The following is a 20259-nucleotide window of genomic DNA, read 5'->3' as shown; positions in this document are numbered from 1 at the left end:
TTGCGGTCTGTTAGGGGAGAAACTCCTAAAAGATAGATAGAAACACGAAGAGAAGGCCCTAGACTCTTGGAAGAGGGGTGAAGGAAGCTTTCCTGTAGAAAGGTGGAATTCTAGTTGGGGCTTCAGGAAGCCAAGGATCTGGTCAGAGCAGCTCCGGGATTGTTTAACAACTGGCTCTCCCTCCTACAAAAAAGCAGACCTGTGGCATATTTAACATGTATGACACTGCTTGCCATCTGGGGGAGGGGATGGAAGGAGGGAGGGGAAAAGTCGGAACAGAAGTGAGTGCAAGGGATAATGTAAAAAATCACCCGGGCATGGGCTCTGTCAATAAAAAGTTATAACTTAAAAAAAATTAAAAATTGAATAAAAAAAGAAAAAAGTATACGTTTAAGTTTAATAAGCATTGTTAACATTTTCGCCATTACTTTCTTAAGGTCAAATAATAGAATACAAGCCCTGATTTGGAGCATTTGTGGATTTCTGAAGTATAAAGCCAAACATGGAACACTTAATAGTAGCAGTCTCTAACAACATCATGGTCTTTTCCAGTGGACAGGGCAGTTGCTGGAACTTTCTTTTCAAACACAGAGACTCTTAAGTCCTAAGTCTTGGAGTGGCTTTATTTATTTATTTTTTTAGTATTAATACAGATAGGATTTATTTAGTGCTTTGGGATTTATAAAGAAATTAATGATGACAAAGATTTTTTAAAAAGGAAGAAAAATTCATCAAAATTCATTAACATATTGAAAAAAATGAATTTTCTATTCAACATTCCACACCCAGAGAACACTATTGTTCCCATCACTGGCACCCCACCTCTGTGATATCTGTGATATTTTCAGATAAAAATGAAGGGTCTTCTCATATGTCTCAGTGAAGGATCCTTTGAAGAAAGGTGTTGACAAGATTAAGTGGATGGTTCCTGAAGGCAGAAATGGAGAACATGAAGGAGCTATCAGAAGTCCAGCTAGGAAGGGCTTGGACCATCAGGATTTTATCTATGGGTAATGGAGAGCTAATGGAGATTTTTGAATGGGGGAATCTATGATCAAAGTAGTGTTTTAAGAAGATGCTACTGCCAGAGACTGAGTTCCCTTCTCTTCATCCTCGTCAGTCTCATGAGAATTGGATTATGTGAGAATTCCATAGGTAAGTGCTCAGTAGCAGTATTATTAAGATAAAAATTAATCACTTCAATTAGTTCATGTCTCCTAGTGGGAAACATGAAGTCAGGCTCAGCCTGTTTACCCCGTAGAAACGGGAGCTCTCCTTGTGGGACTAGTCGCAGGGAAGGCTCCCAAGTGGTCTGAGAAGGCGCCTGTGGAGGCTTTCTGCAGTCGTCCCATCCAACCGGCTGCGCCCCATCTGTGCTGGTGGTGTCTCTACAGCGCTCCGGCTCTGTAGGACTTGGCGGTCTCAAACCAGATGTCCTCCACGGCCTTCTGACCCGTTTCGAGCAGGTTCTGCAGGTGTCTCCAGCCCGTTTTGGCAGTGATCATGAGGTAGTCCTTGTTCTCGGGGTAGAGCTGGCACGTGTAGGCAGACATCACAAGTGACTGAGAAAACCGGCTGCTCACCAGTAAGAAAAGGGCCCCCCTCTCTTCGGCTGTCAGCGGGATGACGCTCTCGAAGCCGGCCAGAACATGGCCCCCCGCAGCCAGGGAGTCCTTGCTCTCCATCATCATATACATGATGGTGATGGCTACCTCGAACACGTAGTAGCCGTGGCTCATGTCCTCAAAGTCCAGGATGCCAGACACACGATACGCTGGGTCTCCAGAAGCCTCACCGCTGGCCTCCACCAAGATGTTGTAGCCATTTAGGTCTCCGTGATTTATGCCTGAAAGGAGAGCAGGGAAACCAGTGGAGAGGAGGCAGGGGCGACAGAAAGGGGTAAAGCCCCCAGATCACTGGTTTTGTCACCAAGGTCATTCACACCATTTATTGGAAAAGTCAGCAAAAAATGAAATGGCCCCAAACTCTCTAAGGCGCCTCTGCTTCGCACAAAAGCACAGGCCTGAATTCTGAAAGAACAGAGGCAGATTTCTCTGCTTTCAGCCTTCGTGAAGCCAAGAGACGGGCACCAGAGGAGTGTGGGTGGTCCAAGCAATCACTGAAAGAGCAAAGGGAAAAATTAACCTGTCACAAAGAGTTGTGTTTGAATAAAGAACAGATTTTATTTCAACAGAAATTCAAAACCCACAGAGGAAATTAAGATGAGAGATTCATTGATTTTTAATGCCAGAACTTCCTGAGGAGAGAATAGTTTTGATTTCATTTCCAAATCTCATCACTCCTCCCGGGGGCAAAATACTGACTGAGAATGGTAAAGGGAATGGAGGGCACCTCCATCAGAATCAGAATTGTGTGTTGAGCACAATAAGATGACAAAATCCCCAGGTTCTGGGGCACTGGACTGCCACTGAAGACCTCCCTGTGAGTCACAGGCCTTTCGCATTACTTGCTTTTACATTATTGAAGGAATAAAAGATAAGTCATCTTTCCCCCTTCCCAATGACTGCTACATAATAACATAATGTCCTTATAAAACATTATTGAAAAGGTGGAAGTGATGGAGGAGCAGGCTGGTCCCAGGACAATGGACAAGAAGGGGGGGAGCAGCAATGGAGACCCTCACTAACTCCAAACAGGCCCATCACCAAGAGGGTATATTTCTCAGCCAGAGCCCCCCTTCAGAACCATCTCCTCAGTTACTGAGGGGTCGCCATCTGCCCGGAGGAGGTGTGTCTGCAGTGGCAGATTTTTGCAGGCCTAAAGAAGGAATGCTGCACCTTCCACCTGCCCCCCAAAGTCCTGCCTCAGTGCCTCACCATAACACAGAGACGTCTCCCACTTCTCAGAGGCCTTACCACAAAGCCTCTGTCCTGCCAGCTGCTGCCAAGTGAGAATGGCTCCCAGGGTGGTCCTGGCAGAGCCTCGCAGTGTCCATAATGGCAGGGAAGTCAAGGGAAATTCATAAAGGCTCGGCTGCAGACAATGGCTCTGGCCATAGTGCCCCGGACCCTTCTAACTCTCTGGGGATGGTGCAGAGGGGCATCCCAAAGCTGCAGACATTCGCTTTCCCGTGGGGGGTTTTGTGTGGGCAGTGAGTGTTGGGCATGTGCCTGCAGGAACCAGTAATACCTGGTTGGGAACATCACGTACAGAGGAGGGAGAGGGAAGGGGCTGCACTCGGGACTGGTAGAAGGAGGAAGAATGACCGTGATCCTGCGACCCACAAGGATTTTGGCAAAGAGCAGCTGTTTGGGCAGACCTCGTGTGTCTTGTTTCAGGGCCTCCTCCCCAAACCTAAGAGCTCATCACGGGTTGTGAGGCAGCCCCTCCCTCCCCGAGACAGTGAGGAGGGTCGGTTCTGGGGAGGGGGTAGTCTCCTCTGACAGCAGGGAATACTCACATTCTCGAAAATGGCTCAACTTTGTCACGATCTCATCCTTGAAGCGTTGGAGCACCTGCTCCACCATCTCTCGGTTTTTGCTTGGGCCCAAGGCATGAATATATTTTTCTAGAAGAGGAACATTTCTCAGGTTCCAGATGAAGTCCCCCCGATGCAGGCTGCCTATCTTTGGATGGCGGAATTTCTAAGGAAGAACCGAAGGACCAATCATGGAACGTAATGAGAAGGCCGTGTACCGGCAATGAAAAGGGGAAGAGAGCGCTCCAAGGCCTCAAGGACTTTGCAGTCTCCTTGGGCGGAGGCGGGAAACACTCAGACCCTTGTGTGTGATACAAAGGTGATGGAGATAAAAGAGGCCCATAGTTCTCAAGGGAAATTAGAGGGAGAGCTCGCTTTTGGATGAGGGGATGCAGGGAAGGTTTTTAAAAGGAGACGTGACCTGAACTGGACCCTAAAGAAGAGCAGGATTTTAAGGGCAAGAAGAGGAGAAGGTTGGGAATTTACAGAGTCACAGATGTATCCAAGCTCTGAAATGATTGATCTGTGCAGTGGAAACAAAGAGCAGAGCCAGTGTCTGAACCCAGGTCTGCACGGAAGAAGGATGGCTCGTGGGCACCGGCCACAGACAGACTGTGTCCGATTGCACCGAGGCCCACATCACCACGGTAGTGGGAGGGAGACAGCAGGAGGAGGTAGGGGAGAAGGACACACTGGAGGCCAGTGAGCTGGGCCTCCGATGCTGCAGTAGGTAAGAGTGCATGACGGAAGGGGAAGGTTGGGGAGGAAGCATGCTGTCAGCCAGCAGAGCGGTGGACTTGCAAGCAGCAGGCCTTGGACACATCCTCCCCTGGGGTCTCTCAGAGCCTGAGGTTCCCCATATGTAAAAATGGGCAAAGCACTATGCACATTTAAGTTACAATTATTTAGAAAGGGAAGTTGCAATCATCAAAAGCCAGAATGGTTTCATCTGCACAAGTTGGACCAGATTGATCTCGTTTGACAGGGAAATTGTGGTCCCTCTGGAAAATGCTACAGGTGCATCCACCTAGATTTGCATCTATTTGTGGACAAATGGCAGAGGTGTGGGCCAAGGGATGGCTTCTTAGGTCCGTCTGGAGCCTCCTCAATGGCTGAACCCAAGGAGAAATTTATGGTTCAACCTGGAAGGACGCTTTCCCAGGTCTTAGGTCTTGGGCCTTTGGTGACATAACGTTTTTGTCAATGACTAAGAAAAAGGCTCAGGGGGCAACCAATCTTGCCTGGACACCTGTTCCCCTTGGACTCTATATGGCAGCCAAACTGGCTTCTCTGGTACTCACGTGACCTCGTTGCTGAGCCTTGGAGCACCTGGAACGTCCTTTCTCCGCACCTCTGCTTCCTGCAAGATGCAGCCCAAGGACCACTTTTCTGTCCATTCCCCCAGCACTGCCCTTTACTTATCTACTTTGTATTTGTTTATATTTGTTCTGTGTGTACTTATACAGACCATAAATATTAATCTTTAAACCCCTGGCTAGTAGGGCGTGTTCTGTCCACTGTATCTGCCCCTTTGGCACATAGCACACAATGGGCTAAATATTTGTTACTAAACATTTGTTGTCTGAGTGCTAATTAAAAAGCTAGGAGGGACAGCCAGCCCCCTGATAATATAAAAGCTTGGCAGGCTAGGCTATTGGGCAATTTAAAGGGTGAAATGAATGAGGATAAATGAAAAAGCCTTAAAATGGCCTCAGAAAGGATCACTAATACATGATGGGGAAGGTTCTCAGAGTGGAAAGAGATCTCAGCTGCCTCCCCAATCTCACTTGGGTTCCCGGGGAGGCCTCCTATGACAGGGGCCAAGTGGTCAGCCAGCCTTTGCGTAAAGAACCCCATTCCCAGGGACCTGTATATGCCAAAATGTTTATGGTGGCCCTGTTTGTAGTGGCTAGAAACTGGAAATTGAATGGATGCCCATCAATGGGAGAATGGCTGGGTAAATTGTGGTATATGAATGTTATGGAATATTGTTGTTCTGTAAGAAATGACCAGCAGGATGAATACAGAAAGGCTTGGAGAGACTTACATGAACTGATGCTGAGTGAAATGAGCAGAACCAGGAGATACACTTCGACAACGATACTGTTTGAGGATGTATTCTGATGGAAGTGGATTTTTTTGACAAAGAGACCTGAGTTTCAATTGATAAATAATGGACAGAAGCAGCTACACCCAAAGAAAGAACACTGGGAAACGAATGTGAACTATCTGCATTTTTGTTTTTCTTCTCAGGTTATTTTTACCTTCTGAATCCAATTCTCCCTGTGCAACAAGAGAAATGTTCAGTTCTGCAAACATATATTGTATCTAGGATATACTGCAACATATCTAACATATATAGACTGCTTGCCATCTAGGGGAGGGGGTGGAGGGAGGGAGGGGAAAAATCGGAACAGAGACGAGTGCAAGGGATAATGTTGTAAAAAAAAATTACCCTGGCATGGATTCTGTCAATATAAAGTTATTATTAAATAAAATAAAATATTTTTTTAAAAAAAGGTGGGGGAATTATCTCACATAAATAAGTTGTGCAATAAAGAGTTTTTATAGTGGAGGGGGAAATGAAGGGGATAACAACCAATGCTTGAACCTCACTCTCATCAGAATTATTTCAAAAGGGAAAAAACAAAACAACAACTAGATATATATGTAGACAAACACATATACAGAATACACACATATACATGTGCGCACATGCACACACACACACACACACACACACACACACACACACTCAGCTGGGTTTAAAAGCTCTTATCCAATAGGACAGGAAGACTATTAGTTCTCCTAAAAGTACCATAAATACTGAAGCAATATCAAAATTATCTATATCAAGTTTCACAAACTCTCATTTCTCAACCTATAGGATAAGGAAACAAATTTATATGAAAAAGAGCCATTCTCCAATTGATAAATTATTAAAGGATATGAGCAGACAGTTTTCAAAAAAAGAAGAAATCAAAGCTATCCACAATCACATAAAATGCTCTAAATCACTTTTGATTAAAGAAATGTAATTTAAAACAATTGTGAATTAATATCTCATTTCTATAAGAAATGACAAATGCTGTAAAGAATGAGGAGAAATAAGTAGACTAATAAACTGATGGTGAAGTTATGAACTGATCCACAGAAATTACTCCAAACATTTTGAAATATACTCAGAAGGTTATAAGATTGTATCTACCCTTTGATATTCCTTTGACTCAGGAAAACCACTACTATGCCTGTACCCTAAAGAGATCAAACAAAAGAAAGAATCCATATGTTATGTGTATGTATGTATCAATTCTTTTTGTGGTGGCAGGGAATTGGAAATTTAGGGACTTCTCCTCCATTGGGGGAATGGCTGAACAAGTTGTGGTGCATGATTCTTATGGAGTACTACTATCACATAAGAAATGATAAGGAGATTGCTTTCAGGAAATAAAAAATATGGCAAGATGTATATATACTAATGCTAATTAAAGAGAATTGTGTATTGCAAATAACAAACAAACAAACAAAAAAGAACCCCATTCCCCTTTTGGACAGCTCTGCTGGTTGGGAAGCTCCTCCTCCTTGTGTCCACCTTCTCCTTCAGAGCATGACCCCTCCAAGAACAGCCAGACCAGACCCAAATATGCCTCAGGTTTTCCAGGCTCCGGGCTTTGGGACCTTCCCCCCTGCTCCACCTCCAGCAGGCCCTCCTCGCCAAAGGGGGCACTCCCACACAGTGCTTCCACTTTCCCGTTATGCCTTGCATTATCACTTCTGCTTATGTCTTATCTTTGGGATGCTCCTGCAGGGGGCCCTGCCCTAGATAGCTAACAGACAGCAGGGACTCAGATCGTCTGGTGCATGAATGAACAGCCAAGAACAAGCGCCCACCCTCGAGCGGAAGCCCCTACCTCCAGACTTCTGTCCATCTGCGCTGCCAGTTTGCCAACCTCATATAAGAGCTTCGGAGTGACGGGAACCTGGGCTATGGGTCTTCCTGGCAGGTACGTAAACAGCCTCAGCAGGTAACTTTTGGTCTCGGAGCCGCTGTCTAGTGCACGGACAGAAACAGAGGATCAAGCTCTGACCATAATGGTCACCTAGGTGCCCCGAGCATAAGTCACCAATGCCTACGGTGCTGAGTCTCCTCACCTGTAAAAGAGGGAGCGTACACCATCCACCTTACAGACCCTCCACAAGGAGAATAATTTACACATCATGAAGCATTATATGATCGTTATCTACTACTGTTCATTAAGACTGGAATTTATGCCTGGAAATTATCACTAAAAGCATTTTTTTTATGTGAGTAAAGGAAAAACTAGGAAATCAGGTCAATAAAACCAAAAAACCTGTAATCCCAAGGGAGTGGGGGCTGGGAAAGCACAGTTCTATAGTCAGAGCCCCTGTGGGATGCGCTCAGGTCCAGCTTTGGACTTCCTGTAACAAAGAACTGCCAAAGTCCATCAGGGGGACATGGTGACGCTAGTAATACCGCCTCGTCAAGCTGATGTGAGCCAGGACTGGGACTGCTAACTAATAATGCACACAAGGGTGGGAGCTGGGGGAGGGTTCAGAGGACCCAGGCTTGGGGCACCCTGGAGGCACCCATTTCCATGCCAGGCCTTCCTCCACTACTGGTTTTAACCACCAGTGAATGATCTCTTATCAGCTCTCATCCTCAATGGATCCTTAACTAACAACTGAAGGGGGTATTCTGTCTTTTCAGACCTGGACCACAGGAACCTCAGCTTCTCTCTTCCCATCGCCGCCACCCCCTTCCTCCTACACCACCCTCTCAGGGCTGAGGATGGGACACCAGCCAAGTTCTTTCATTCTCAGGGATATGTGCAAAGGGTACAAGTGATGGGGGAAAAGGCCAGAATATACAGCAATACAAACACTGTCATTCCTGAAGACAAAGACTGATTGTGTGTGCTCCCAGGGAAAGTCTAAACCAGCCTGCCCCAACACCTTTACCTTCACGGCCCCCAAGGTGGAAAGACAGAAAGCACAGGGAGATGACCGCTGACTATGGCTGGCCCCCAGGGCCTCCCTCCTCCTGCTCCTGGATGCTCCAGGACAACGGCTCCATGCCCCGGTTCGGACTAGGCTGGACCACTTTGCTCCTGCTCCCCTCTCTCAAGATTGCTGGTGGGATCTTTATTTCTGCAGGGGAGGAGACCTGTCCGTTCTCCCGGAATAAGAGCCTAAGGTAAGCTGCCTCCGTCTCCCCAGAGACACGGAACAATAGACACAGAGGCTCTCGCTGTCCCCACCCAGTGGTCACCTACTGTGAAGGTGGCTTTGCTGTGGAAACCTGCTCTCCTCTCAGATTTAAGGTGGGTCAGCATGCACGTCAAAGATAGAAGGGAAAGGGGATTGCTGGTGTTCTTTCGATCGAAGCTCCTTTAACTGTGGGTCACAACTCCACATGGAGTCTCGTAACTGAATGTTAGGGTAGTGAAATAATGATTTATGTAGTGTTCTTTTCTTTTCTCAAATATAATGGTTCTCTGGGAGCAGGTTTCTGGGGGCGGGGGGAGGGAGGGGGAGCCTTCTAGAGGCAGCCTTAGTTTCAGTTCAGATCAATAATCACCTCAAATGCGGCCAGCTGTTAAAGTAGTTCTTTATTGTCTCTTCCAAAATAGCCCGGTAAGCTTTCCTTGGTTCTGACAGCTCTTGTTGCTAGTCCTTTGTCTCTACTTCTGCCAGCTTCAGCCTCTCCTCTTCCGAATCCCCAGTTCTGCCTGACTGCAGTCTCTAGCTTCTCAATCTCCTCAACTGACGGACTGACCAACTGAGGCTCTAAGAGCTTCTTATATATGATCTCTTACAGGTGTGAACCCAAAGGTTGACTCCTCCTTTGAGAGAGTAGGATTGTGGGAGGTGTAACTTTGTGAATCTCCCGGACTTGTGAACTCTAATGGGTGAACTCTCAAAGGTGTAAACTTAAGCATTGTTTCTATCAATTCCAGTGAGTTAACACCTTGTAAGGATTCTAACAGATTTATTTTCAGTAAATGCTTGATTTATATATCTGTATATTCAGTCATGTAAAAATTTTTCAGGTGAAAAGGGATTGTAAGTAGAAAAAGTTTAAGAAGTCCTGCTTTAGATTACCCTTTTGGGGGAAGGGGTAATGAATAAATATAACTGGTGCACTGCCCCTCAATTATTTGGCATCTTTCCTTTTTTGAAAAAAACTTAAAAATGCATCTTTTCAAAACTGCGTCTCTGGCCGCACAGAAGGGGACCCAGAAGCAAGTGGCCCTTCCAGCAGACATGGTTTTTAAACCAAAAGTAAATAACTGAGTTTTCTGTTTCATCTGTGATTGTTTTATCTTCCTATTCCTGCATCAAAATGTCTGCCTCTGTGGACAGTTACTAAGTTTGGAATAGGTCGTAAAAAGCATCAGCCAGTCTGCCTGGTAGACATTAAGGATGTCTACAATTGCCCCTGAATTGCACCTGATGCACGTTCTGTTGGAAATGACCATTGATGAGGAGTGGGAAGCCAGAGAGCCTCCAGGTCCTTATCCCCGCGAGAGGGGGGTGGGGGGACCAGAGGAGACTTTGCTGCTTCCCATGAGCCAAGCTCCCATTTCTCCCCTTCGTTCCTCCCCAGGTCCCCTGGTATCACCTCTCTCTGGCCCCGCCTTCCTCCAGGCTCCGACAGCAGGAGGCTGTCAATCACACAGCAGCCTCCTGGTTGGGTCTCCATCCTCGGGGCTCCCCAAACTCGGGTCCCCCTCCCACCTGCCATCAGAGTCACTTTCCTCGCGCTGACCATGTGACTGCCCGGATCCGTCTCCTAGTGGCTGCTGAGCTGGTTAGCAGCACCGGGGGCTCTGGGAGGCAGGGGGCTTCCTGCTGGCCCACGTCCTCCTCCTGAGAAGCCTGGCCTGGGTCTAAGCGAGTTCTAGAAGCAGACGTCCTCCTTCCGGGTTGTCCGATGGCCCCCTCAGTGTAACCTGACCTCCCCGGTGCTCCCTCCGAGGGGAAGCACCGAAGCACCCTTAGGAAGTAGCAGGGCTGAAAAGCCCTTACACCAAAAATGGTCCCACCAGTCACAGAACCTGAGGGAGGCGGGCCGCCGTGTCCCTGGCCAGACTAAGGCATCTACCCCACCCTGACAAGGACCATCAGCCCTTACATACTGACGGCAGGGAGCTCCCTGTCCTCTCAGGGCACCCACTGCCCGCCTCAGCCCGCCCCTCGGCATCTCCCTCCCTCCCTCCACTGCCGCAGCCCTGCCCTTCGAGGCCCGATAGCAGGAGGGCAGCACGGCCCCCTCAGTCTTGGGCCAAAGGTTCCCCGCCCTCCACCTGGCGCTGACTCCAGAGCCTCCCGCTCCCTCACCGGGCGAGGGCAGCGCGGTAATAACAGCACACAGCCCGCCGGCAAGATTGGGAAAGCCCGGGAGCAGAGCGGCTCTTAGTTTGACTTCCTGCCACAAAGAGCAGGGTGAGGCAGGCATTTTACGCAGCTGCTGGAGAACTACAGGGCGGCGGGTTAGCGGCTGACCAGCAGCAAGGCCCGCCAGGGCCTTCACAGAGTGCTTTGCTCCCAGTGCGGAGAGGCAGCACGTCACCTGGTGCCCGCCCACCTGGTGCCCGCGTAGGGGCTTCTTCCTCCCGCCAGACTCGAAGCACCCCGAGGAACCCACGTCCAGCTGCTCCCCTGGGTCCCAGAAAGCACTTCCTGGGCACCAGAATCCCCGCCCTGACTGAGTCTGAACCAGAGGCCTCAGGCCAGGACCCCGGAGCCCTTGCTCCTGCAAGGGTCCTGGCTCGTCTGGGCCACGGACTCACCGATGGACATCAGAGAGGTCAGGCTGCCTCCTTTGGTGGGGTGCACAGTGGCTGTGGGAAAGCCCTCCGCCTGCAGGAACATCATGACGCGGCTCTGCACCTCTATCAGGTCTGCGTTCCTGCTGGACTCCGTGTTGTTCACTTTGAGCACGTACTCACGGGAGCCGCCACTGGGAACGTGCACGTGGAAGTTCTGGTCATCGTAGCTGGGCAGAGGCTGGATCTTGGCCACCTTGAAGCCGAACACTGACTCCACCAACGCGGAGGCTTGGAGCTCGCTGAAGGCCGGCTTGGTGAGGGCCTGGGACTGCTCCGGCTCCTGGCCTGACATGGCGCCGAGGAGGCAGATCGAGAAAGAGGCTGAAAGAAGGGGGAGATGATTCACTGGTTCTCAAAGCAGACTTTGGCCCCCCTTTATCCCAAGCTCAGGGGCAATTGTAGACATCCTTAATGTCTACCAAGCAGACTGGCTGATGCTTTTTACGACCTATTCCAAACTTAGATTGCTCCCCAATCTGACCCTTCACTTAACCCCTACCATGAGATTCCTGGTGGCCTTTCCCAAAGTGATTGATTCCCACTGTCAGGAGTTAAAAACATGAACCAAAAGAAGTGAAGGCTGGCAGGTAGAATTTCAGGGCCCAGTTACAGGTGTGAGAGAGACCCGGCAGGAAAGGTCTTTCCCACGGGCCCCTGAGACTGCACCGGAGGCTTTGTTAAGGGTTGTGGATCCATTCAGTTTTCTTTGGCACTACTAAAAACAGGTTCCTTGTTTACATCTTGACCAGAGGCTTTTCTTTTGTCAGAAATGAGCTAAATAATCTCCCTTGGTTAGTCCCAAAACAGAATAAAGAAGCTTGAGTTGGAGATTAAAATGTTCCTTGCCTTTGAATATGCAAAGGCCTTTCAAATCTTGGCAAATAGTTTAGCCTTCTATCAAGTGACAGGCATTGGAAGGGACCAGAGCCAGTTTTCACAGAATCATACGAAATCAAAGTTTAACTTTGGGATTTTTTTCCTGGAGACATCCTTCAGTGTTCTGAGTGTGTCTGAATGAGATTCAGAGATTAATGAGAATGGACCCTCAGAGATCCTCTGGTCCAGCATCTCCAAGCTTTGGCCCAAATGCTTCCAGCAACAGGAGCTCGATACCTCAGGAAAAAGTCCACTGAAATCTGCCACTATGCTTTGTGGACAACTTCCAAACCGCGAAACTATCAGCACTGTGCAGCAGACCTAAAAACCAAATATACGCACGGGGCGTTTCGGTCTGGTTCCCATCCTTTTCTGGCAAGCAGACCGAAAACCTTCCTGGATCTTCTGCTGACAGGTGTTGAAAATGAAGGATCAAAGATACCTTTATTGTGAGTCCTCGTTTGCTGAAAGCCCAAGTGCTACCGACCTGTCCCCCATCCCTGTGCTGTATGCTTTAGTTAAACTGAATTATTCTCTGGCCCTAACACATGTCGCAAAATCCTTCCTCCGAAGCTTTATAAATCTTCACGTCTGGGACTTCCTCCCCATTTTGGCCTGTTCTTTTAAAGGCCAGGCTGGATGCCGCTGACTTCCCAAAACTTCCCTTTCTCACTCACGTTCCCCTCCAAATTGGGTAAAGATTTCTCCTTTCTCAGACTGCAGATAAGTTTTTTTAATCTAATAATTACAGTGCAAAATTATACCTATGTAGTATTAGCTATCAAATTCCTGCCAGATTTGAAATTCCACGATAATGAAGACTAATTAAGTTGTCTCTCGCTGGGCCCTGAGCACAGTACTCTGCACACATTAGGTGTTTAATAAGTGTTTCTTGGGTTCAGTCAAACAGGCTGGCTCTGCAGCCCTGGCCTTCCCAGCCCGCTAACACCTGTTGGCGTCTGCACTCAGGTGGCGGAGGTTTAGGAGCCTCGGCCTTCCTGGTAACCCAAGAGCAGCCGGGGACGTCTTCAGTTTGAGGTTACTGAATAATCCCCAAGACAGACTTGGGCCAGGACTCTCAGGTACTTCTCCCCTGTCCCCTCCCAAGCAGGAGGCCCTGGGATTCTGGCCAGTTTTCAGTGTCTCCAAACTTTGTACCTTGCCCCAACCTGCTCATTAGGAGGCTGTTTACTGCCTGCTGCAGGCCGCTCCAAGGGGCCCAGGTCACTCAGTTCAATAAATACGTTAAAAAGAGAGGAGGGGGACACCAAGCTTCCTGGGGAGCGGGATCTAGAGGGAGAACGAGGCCCAGGCCCCCTCACGGAAACCCTGCAATGCAGCAGGGAACAGGAAAGCATAAAGGAGGAGAAACGGCCATCCTGCCTGGGCGGGGAGGGATGGGGAAGGTGGTATTCTGTGGGGGTTCCATGCCCCCCCACCCAGACCACATCCTCTGGGCTCAGTGGGAGTGCTAAGCACCCGTTAACAGCCCAGGACCGCGGCCTCTCCTAACCCTGAGCCTTATTCTGAATGAACTTCGGGGCTCAGAAGACAAGCCAGGAAATGGGGGGCTCAACTCTGCCCCCGCTGACCCGGGAAGGTGGACCTGTGATGGTGGTCTAGAGACCCAGGGTGGACTCCTGACCCTCCCTGGCGGGACAGCCTCTTCTCACCTGTAAATGGGTGTGGGGGGCGGGGTTTGGGAGTCTCCAGGCTGAGGCTCCCGCTCCCCAGCTCAGCTTTCCTCCCCTGGAATGGGCCCAGATTCCCTGCCTCCTAAGTCGGATCCGTGAGTTGCCGGCCTGTAGGATCCCAGGACCAGAAGGATCCCGGGGGCCACTTGACAAGGGAGGAAACTGAGGCACAAAGTGAGGGTGATAAATGGGTTAAGGTGATCCCGGCTAATGGTCAGTGAGCCTCTCCTGCCTCAGTTCCTGATCTGTAAAAGGAGCTGGCAGGTCTCAGAGCTCCCTTACAGCCTTAGGTGGTGAGGGGAGATGAGGCACCTGACCTGAGTTCAAATCCTCCCTCAAACCCTAAACCAGCCTCATGATCCAGGGCAAGTCAGCCCCCCTGCCTCGGGTGTCAAATGAGGCTGAGAAGAGCACCTACCTCCCGGAGCGTGGAAGGGCACCTGCGCCCCCAAAGTCGGCGTCCCCAGCTCGGGGGGACCCACTGCACCCCCGGCCGCTAGGAGATGGGGACCCTCAGCGGAGCCACGTAGGCACAGCCAGCCTTCCCGCAGCTCTCCGCCCTGAGCCTAGCGCCAAGTAGCGCTGAAAGAGGCTCCGGGGACCCCGGGGCGGGCCGCCAGTCCAGGGGGCGGGGCCCTTCCTGATTCCGCCCCTGGATTGATCCGAGTAAGTCCGAGGGCGGGGCGGAGGAGCAAGGACGTGCCCACGCGTTTAGGGCAACTCCTGATTGGCTACATCCTCTCCTCCCGTATGTGGTTTTGTAAGAGAACGAGATTCTGATTGGTTAAGATTCCGTTTCCCTCGGTTCCCAAGGTAGGAGTCACATTTCCCATTGGCCCTTCTGACTTTTCGCCCCAAATTCTCTCTAGGAGGCCCCGCCCCTAAAGGGAAAGTCGAACGCCCGATTGGCTGAGTTTTGAGAGGGTGTTCCTCCCACATCCAATCACAGGAAAAAGCGGAGCCTTCGCTAGCTTTGAGTCATTTTCAACCTAGGAGATGCAAGGATGCTCTTTGGACGCGGCCCTTCCATACCTGGGCCGGCTCCCAGACTGGCGGCCCTCCTCCGCCGCACCTGACAGCGCGCTGGGGGCCGGTGGGCAGGCAGCCCCGCACTAGCCAACCACTCTTGGATGCCCCAGGCCGTCCCTTTGGCTCTGGGTCGGGGCCCGCTCCATGCCCCGTGCCTCTGACTGAGAAGCCCCGGGTCTGAGACACCCTCCCTAGGAAAGACCGCTGGCCGTGGCCAGGAGAAGGCGGGTATCTAAAAGCGGTTAATTCGGTCCCTTCCCACCCGGCGGCTCTACACTGCTCTCACTGGGCACTTGAAGCGCTTCACGCTCTGGCCCCGCGACCCGGCTGGCGCACGACTCACCTTCACCCACCGTCCGCACTGGCCTTGCAGCTAAATCACCGCCTTGTCTTTTCTGGGTTCCCTTCAGCAGCTCAGTGCCTTCGCCCAGCCTTACCTGGAGTGGGTTTTGTACGTACATTTAACCACGCGCGCACACGCACACACACACTCACACTCACACGCACTCACACACACGCACTCGCACACACACCACACACATACACACACACCACACACACTCACACGCACTCACACACACTCACACACACGCACACACACCACACACACTCACACACGCACACACACGCTCACACGCACTCACACACTCACAAACATACACATATACACACACTCACATACATACACATTCACTCATACACACACACACCACACACACACTCACATGCACTCACACACATACGCACACACACCACACACGCACACACACGCACACACGCACTCACACAAGCACACACACACTCACATGCACTCACTCACACACACTCACATACATACACATTCACTCATACACACTCACACACATACACACACACACACACACACACACTCACGCACACACACCACACTCACACACGCACTCACACAAGCACACACACACTCACATGCACTCACACACACGCACTCACACGCACACACGCACACACACAGTCTCTTCTAAAAGAACCGTAAGCTAAATTCATCTGGAAGAACAAAAGATCAAGAATAGCGAGGGAACTCATGAAAAAAATGCCGAGGAAGGTGGCCTAGCTGTGCCAGATTAAAAAGTGCGTTATAAAGCGGCAATCATCAAAACTAGTTGGTCTGGGCTAAGAAATAGAGGAGTGGATCAGTGCAATAGGTTCAACAGTCAATGACTAGTGTTTGAGAAAACCAAAGATATGAACAAATTTCAGATGAAAATTTCATGTACTTATGAAAAAAATGCTCTAAATTACTATTGATTAGAGAAATGCAAATTAAAACAACTCTGAGATACCCCCTTACACCTATCAGATTGGCTAAGATGACAGAAAAGAATAATAAGTGTTTCAGATGTGGGGAAACAGGAACACTAATGCATTGTGGGTGGAGTTGTGAAATGATCCAACCACTCTGGAGAGCAGTTTGGAACTCTGCCCTAAAGGATACAAAACTGTGCATATCCTTTCATCCAGCAGTGTCTGTCCTGGGCCTGTATCCCGGAGATCATAAAAGAGGGAAAAGGACCCACATGTGCAAAAAGGTTTGTGGCAGCTCTTTCTGTAGTGGTAAGAGACTGGAAACTGAGTGGATGCCCGTCAGCTGGAGAATGGCTGAATATGTTATAAGTTATGGTATATTAATATTATGGAATATTATTGTTCTGTAAGAAATGATCAGCAAGATGATTTCAGAGAGGCCTGGAGAGACTTAAAGGAACTGATGCTGAGGCAAGTGAACAGAACCAAGAGAACATTGTACATAGCAACAATGAGATTATGTGATGATCAGCTATGATAGATATAGTTCTCAGCAATGCAATGATCCAAGATTATTTCAATAGACTTGGGATAGAAAATGTCATCTGCATCTACAGAGAGAATTATGGAGATTAAATGAAGACCAAAGAATAGTACTTTTTACCTTTTATTTATTCACTTTTTCCTTCTCATGGTTTTTCCCCTTTTGGTCTGATTTTTTTCTTGCACAACATGACAAGGAAATATGTCTAGAAGGATTGTACATGTTTAACCTATATTGGATTATCTGCTGTCTTAGGTGGGAGGGAGGTGAAAAATATTTGGAACACAATCTTATAGAAGTGAATGTTAAAAACTATCTTTTCATGTATTTGGAAAAATAAAATATTACTGAAGAAAAAAAAGAAAAAAAAGGGGGGGGGGGGAGGATCCCATGTACATAAGTATTTATAGCAGCTCTTTTTGTGGTGGCAAAGAATTGGAAAATGAGGAGATAGCCTTACATTGGGAAATGGCTGATGATCAATGAATGTAATGGAATACTATTGTTCTAAAAGAAACAACAAACGTGGATTTCAGAAAAACCTGTTAAGATTTACATAAACTCATGCAGAATGAAATGAGTAAAACCAGAACATTGTACACAGTAACAACATTGTGTGATGATCAATTTTGACAGACTTTTCAGCAATACAATGATCTAAGACAGGTCCAAAAGACTCATGATGGAAAATGCTGTCTATATCCTAAGAAAGAACTATAGAGACTGAATGCAAATCAAAGCATACCATTTCCCCCTTTCTCCCTCCCCCCTTTTTTTCCTTCTCATGGTTCTCCCTTTTTGTTATGAATCTTCTTTCAGGACTAATGTGGAAATATTTTAACATGATTGGACATGTATAATCTATATCAGATTGCTTAACATCTTGGGGAGGGAGCAGAAAAGGATAAAGGGAGAAAAATTTAGAGCTCAAAATTTTACAAAGATGAAATGTCAAAAACTATATATGTAATTGGAAAAAATAAAATTCTACTAAGTAAAAAAAAAAAAAAAAAAAAAAGAACCATAAACTAGTTGAGGGCAGGGTTTGTTTAATCAGGTTTTATGATCTCAATATAGCGGGCACTGTGATACTTGATTATTCTATGGTGGTTCTCCCAGAATCTGTGACCTTGAGTGGCCCCCATGGGAGATGTCAGAATTTCAGATAGGCCTAAAAGGAGAAAGAACAAAGGCATCTAGGTGATGACTTGTTTGGAATTTGTTTTCATTCTACTCTGTTAAGTCTTTTTTCTTCTTGTATTCTAAGTGATTTTGTTAATACTTTTAAAAAAATACATTTTACTTACATATCTTTGATCCTTTTATGTCTTCTCCTTGATGAAACACAACAAAACAAAAATGTCAGTTAGATATTGCTATCTTGAAGGTCTTTGCGAAATTGTTTTTCCCATGAGAAACTCGAGAGTCTCTAGGCAAAACACTAAAAAGCAACTTGCTCAACCTGTTGTAATCAATCATCTGTTAGTATGGAAGCTTTTTCTCAGACTATCCTTCTCCCCATCTCCACCCCGCTAAACCCCAACAATAACTTTATCTTGCATAACTTTACAGATTAATTAAACTTCCATTTACCTCTTCCACCTCCATCGAGGTGTCTTCTCAAGATTTGTTCTTGGTCTCACTTGGGAAAAGAAATGACAAGTTTGAGTGTCTCTCCCCTTTTGGTGATATAAACTAAATGCCTTGATCGAAGAAAGAATTGCAGAGCACTTATTAATGGTTGCTAATCGATTGGGCCATCTGGCGAGAGTGCCTAGGCTGGATTTTGAGTGGTTCCGCAACATTCCTGGGCTTGATGACACAAGTTCGATGGCATCAAGGAGCAGCAGCATCTGGAAGAGCCCCCTTCAGTTTGTGCTCTGCTGGATCCTCTCTGTGGCAGTGTCCCACACTTGGAGAGAACTCTTTATCTGCCTGTTTTATGCAACTAATGAAAGCTTCCTGTTATGCTCGGAACCAGAGAGGGCAGAATCGGGACCAATGGTTGAAGTGCCGAGTAGAAGATGTTGGCTTGATGTAAAAAACTTCCTAACATTAGTTATCCAAAAGTAAACTGGGCTTGCCTCATGTTACTGGAGGTAATAAAGCAAAGGCCCAATGACCACTTGACACTTTATGTACTGAATAGAATTATTTAGGACCCGGCCACCTAAAAGTTTGAGTCTGTAAGTTTCACTAATGTAAAAAGATTTAGCTTCCCTAAGAATCCGGGGTTCTCTGGGGAAGAGGCTGGCCACATTGTGTGAAGGCTCTAAAACTCCAAGGCCTGGAATGGAGATCCTGGCTCTAGGAGAATCAACCCAAAGTATTTAATAATATCTACTTACTTAAAGTGACATTAACGTAGTGAATATTAGGTAGCATAAAACATGATAAATGTGAAACAAAAAATGAGAAGTAGCAAAGTAGACAAGTATATTCACTATGTGGCTTCCTAAATCCATATGCACCAGCAGAGACCCTGATGGCCTTGAGTGGCCCCCATGGGAGATGTCAGAATTTCAGATAGGCCTAAAAGGAGAAAGAACAAAGGCATCTAGGTGATGACTTGTTTGGAATTTGTTTTCATTCTACTCTTTTAAATCTTTTTTCTTCTTGTATTCTAAGTGATTTTGTTAATACTTAAAAAAAATACATTTTACTTATGTTTCTTTGATCCTTTTATGTCTTCTCTTTGATGAAACACAACAAAGCAAAAACATCTCATACGTGTGCGTGAGAATGCCAGCATGTGAGAACGTCCCATTCTAGTGACTTCCTGCTTTGTCATTATCTGGTCTCTAGAACGCGTTCTAGTGCGTGCCTTTTATCTGCATTCCCAGCACACAATGGCTAGTGCACATAGTAAGTGCTGCTGAATCAATTATATCTGACCGATAAGTTTTTTGCCTTGTTTCAAGTTTGACCCTTAGTAATTTTATTTACATCACCAGTCATTGTGCATGGAGATTTTATCCTCCATTAGTTCAGACACATTCCCTTATTTACTGCATGTATTTCTTAGCACACTCCATTCCATTATATGCTTTAGCTTTCTCAGTGACTTCCTTGCTGATGATTAGCTAAAGAAAAAGCGTGATAGCCAATAGCTTAGGATTTGGAGTGATTGATACCTGGATCTGAATCCCACTTTAGACATTCCTTCTCATTAAAATGAGATTTAAAGAGATCTATAGTACAGATCTCATAGGGTTTATTATCATCATCACACAGGAAACTTGCACTCAATGCTTCACACACCTTTTTGGTTATTATTAAAGGTTGCAATTTAAAAAAATAAACTGTTCTTGTCTTGGAGAACTACACATTTTCTCAGTTGGTCAAATAAATGAGAAACGAATAATTGTGGCTCTCTGTGGTGTAATGGGAAGAATGCCACTCAGGATCACAGAATCACAGAATCACAGAATCACAGGATTTAGAACTCTGAGGGCTCTTCAAGAACTAAGTGTAATGTTTCTGTTGGTTGGAAGAAGGCCAAGATTGGAAAGCTGTTTGCCTAAAACCTTGGTCTAATGACTT

General features: G+C 47.3%; 1 protein-coding gene and 1 long non-coding RNA gene across 3 annotated transcripts; both read right to left on the bottom strand.

Moving 5' to 3' along the window:
- Window positions 1-383: 383 nt before the first annotated feature.
- HYKK (hydroxylysine kinase) lies at window positions 384-14473 on the bottom strand. Of its 2 annotated transcripts, none has more exons than XM_051982425.1 (5): window positions 14281-14458; window positions 11254-11613; window positions 7351-7490; window positions 3422-3605; window positions 384-1846 (listed from the first exon to the last, which is right to left on the bottom strand). In XM_051982425.1, the coding sequence occupies exons 2-5, from the start codon at window positions 11582-11584 to the stop codon at window positions 1389-1391; spliced, it is 1113 nt and encodes a 370-aa protein (XP_051838385.1). In that variant the 5' UTR covers window positions 11585-11613; window positions 14281-14458; the 3' UTR covers window positions 384-1388. The 2 variants fall into 2 exon arrangements, with proteins under 2 accessions (XP_051838385.1, XP_051838386.1); XM_051982426.1 differs by having other exon boundaries at window positions 1755-2119; window positions 14281-14473.
- Window positions 14474-17696: 3223 nt separating this feature from the next.
- On the bottom strand, window positions 17697-19028 carry LOC127547198 (uncharacterized). Its single transcript, XR_007950087.1, has 3 exons — window positions 18310-19028; window positions 18024-18050; window positions 17697-17887 (listed from the first exon to the last, which is right to left on the bottom strand). It is a non-coding gene; the product is annotated as an uncharacterized LOC127547198 (long non-coding RNA).
- Between the last annotated feature and the right edge of the window lie 1231 nt (window positions 19029-20259).

This window comes from Antechinus flavipes, chromosome 2 (assembly GCF_016432865.1).
Source record: "Antechinus flavipes isolate AdamAnt ecotype Samford, QLD, Australia chromosome 2, AdamAnt_v2, whole genome shotgun sequence".
NCBI lineage: Eukaryota > Metazoa > Chordata > Mammalia > Dasyuromorphia > Dasyuridae > Antechinus > Antechinus flavipes.
This window is presented reverse-complemented; position numbering and strand designations above follow the sequence as displayed.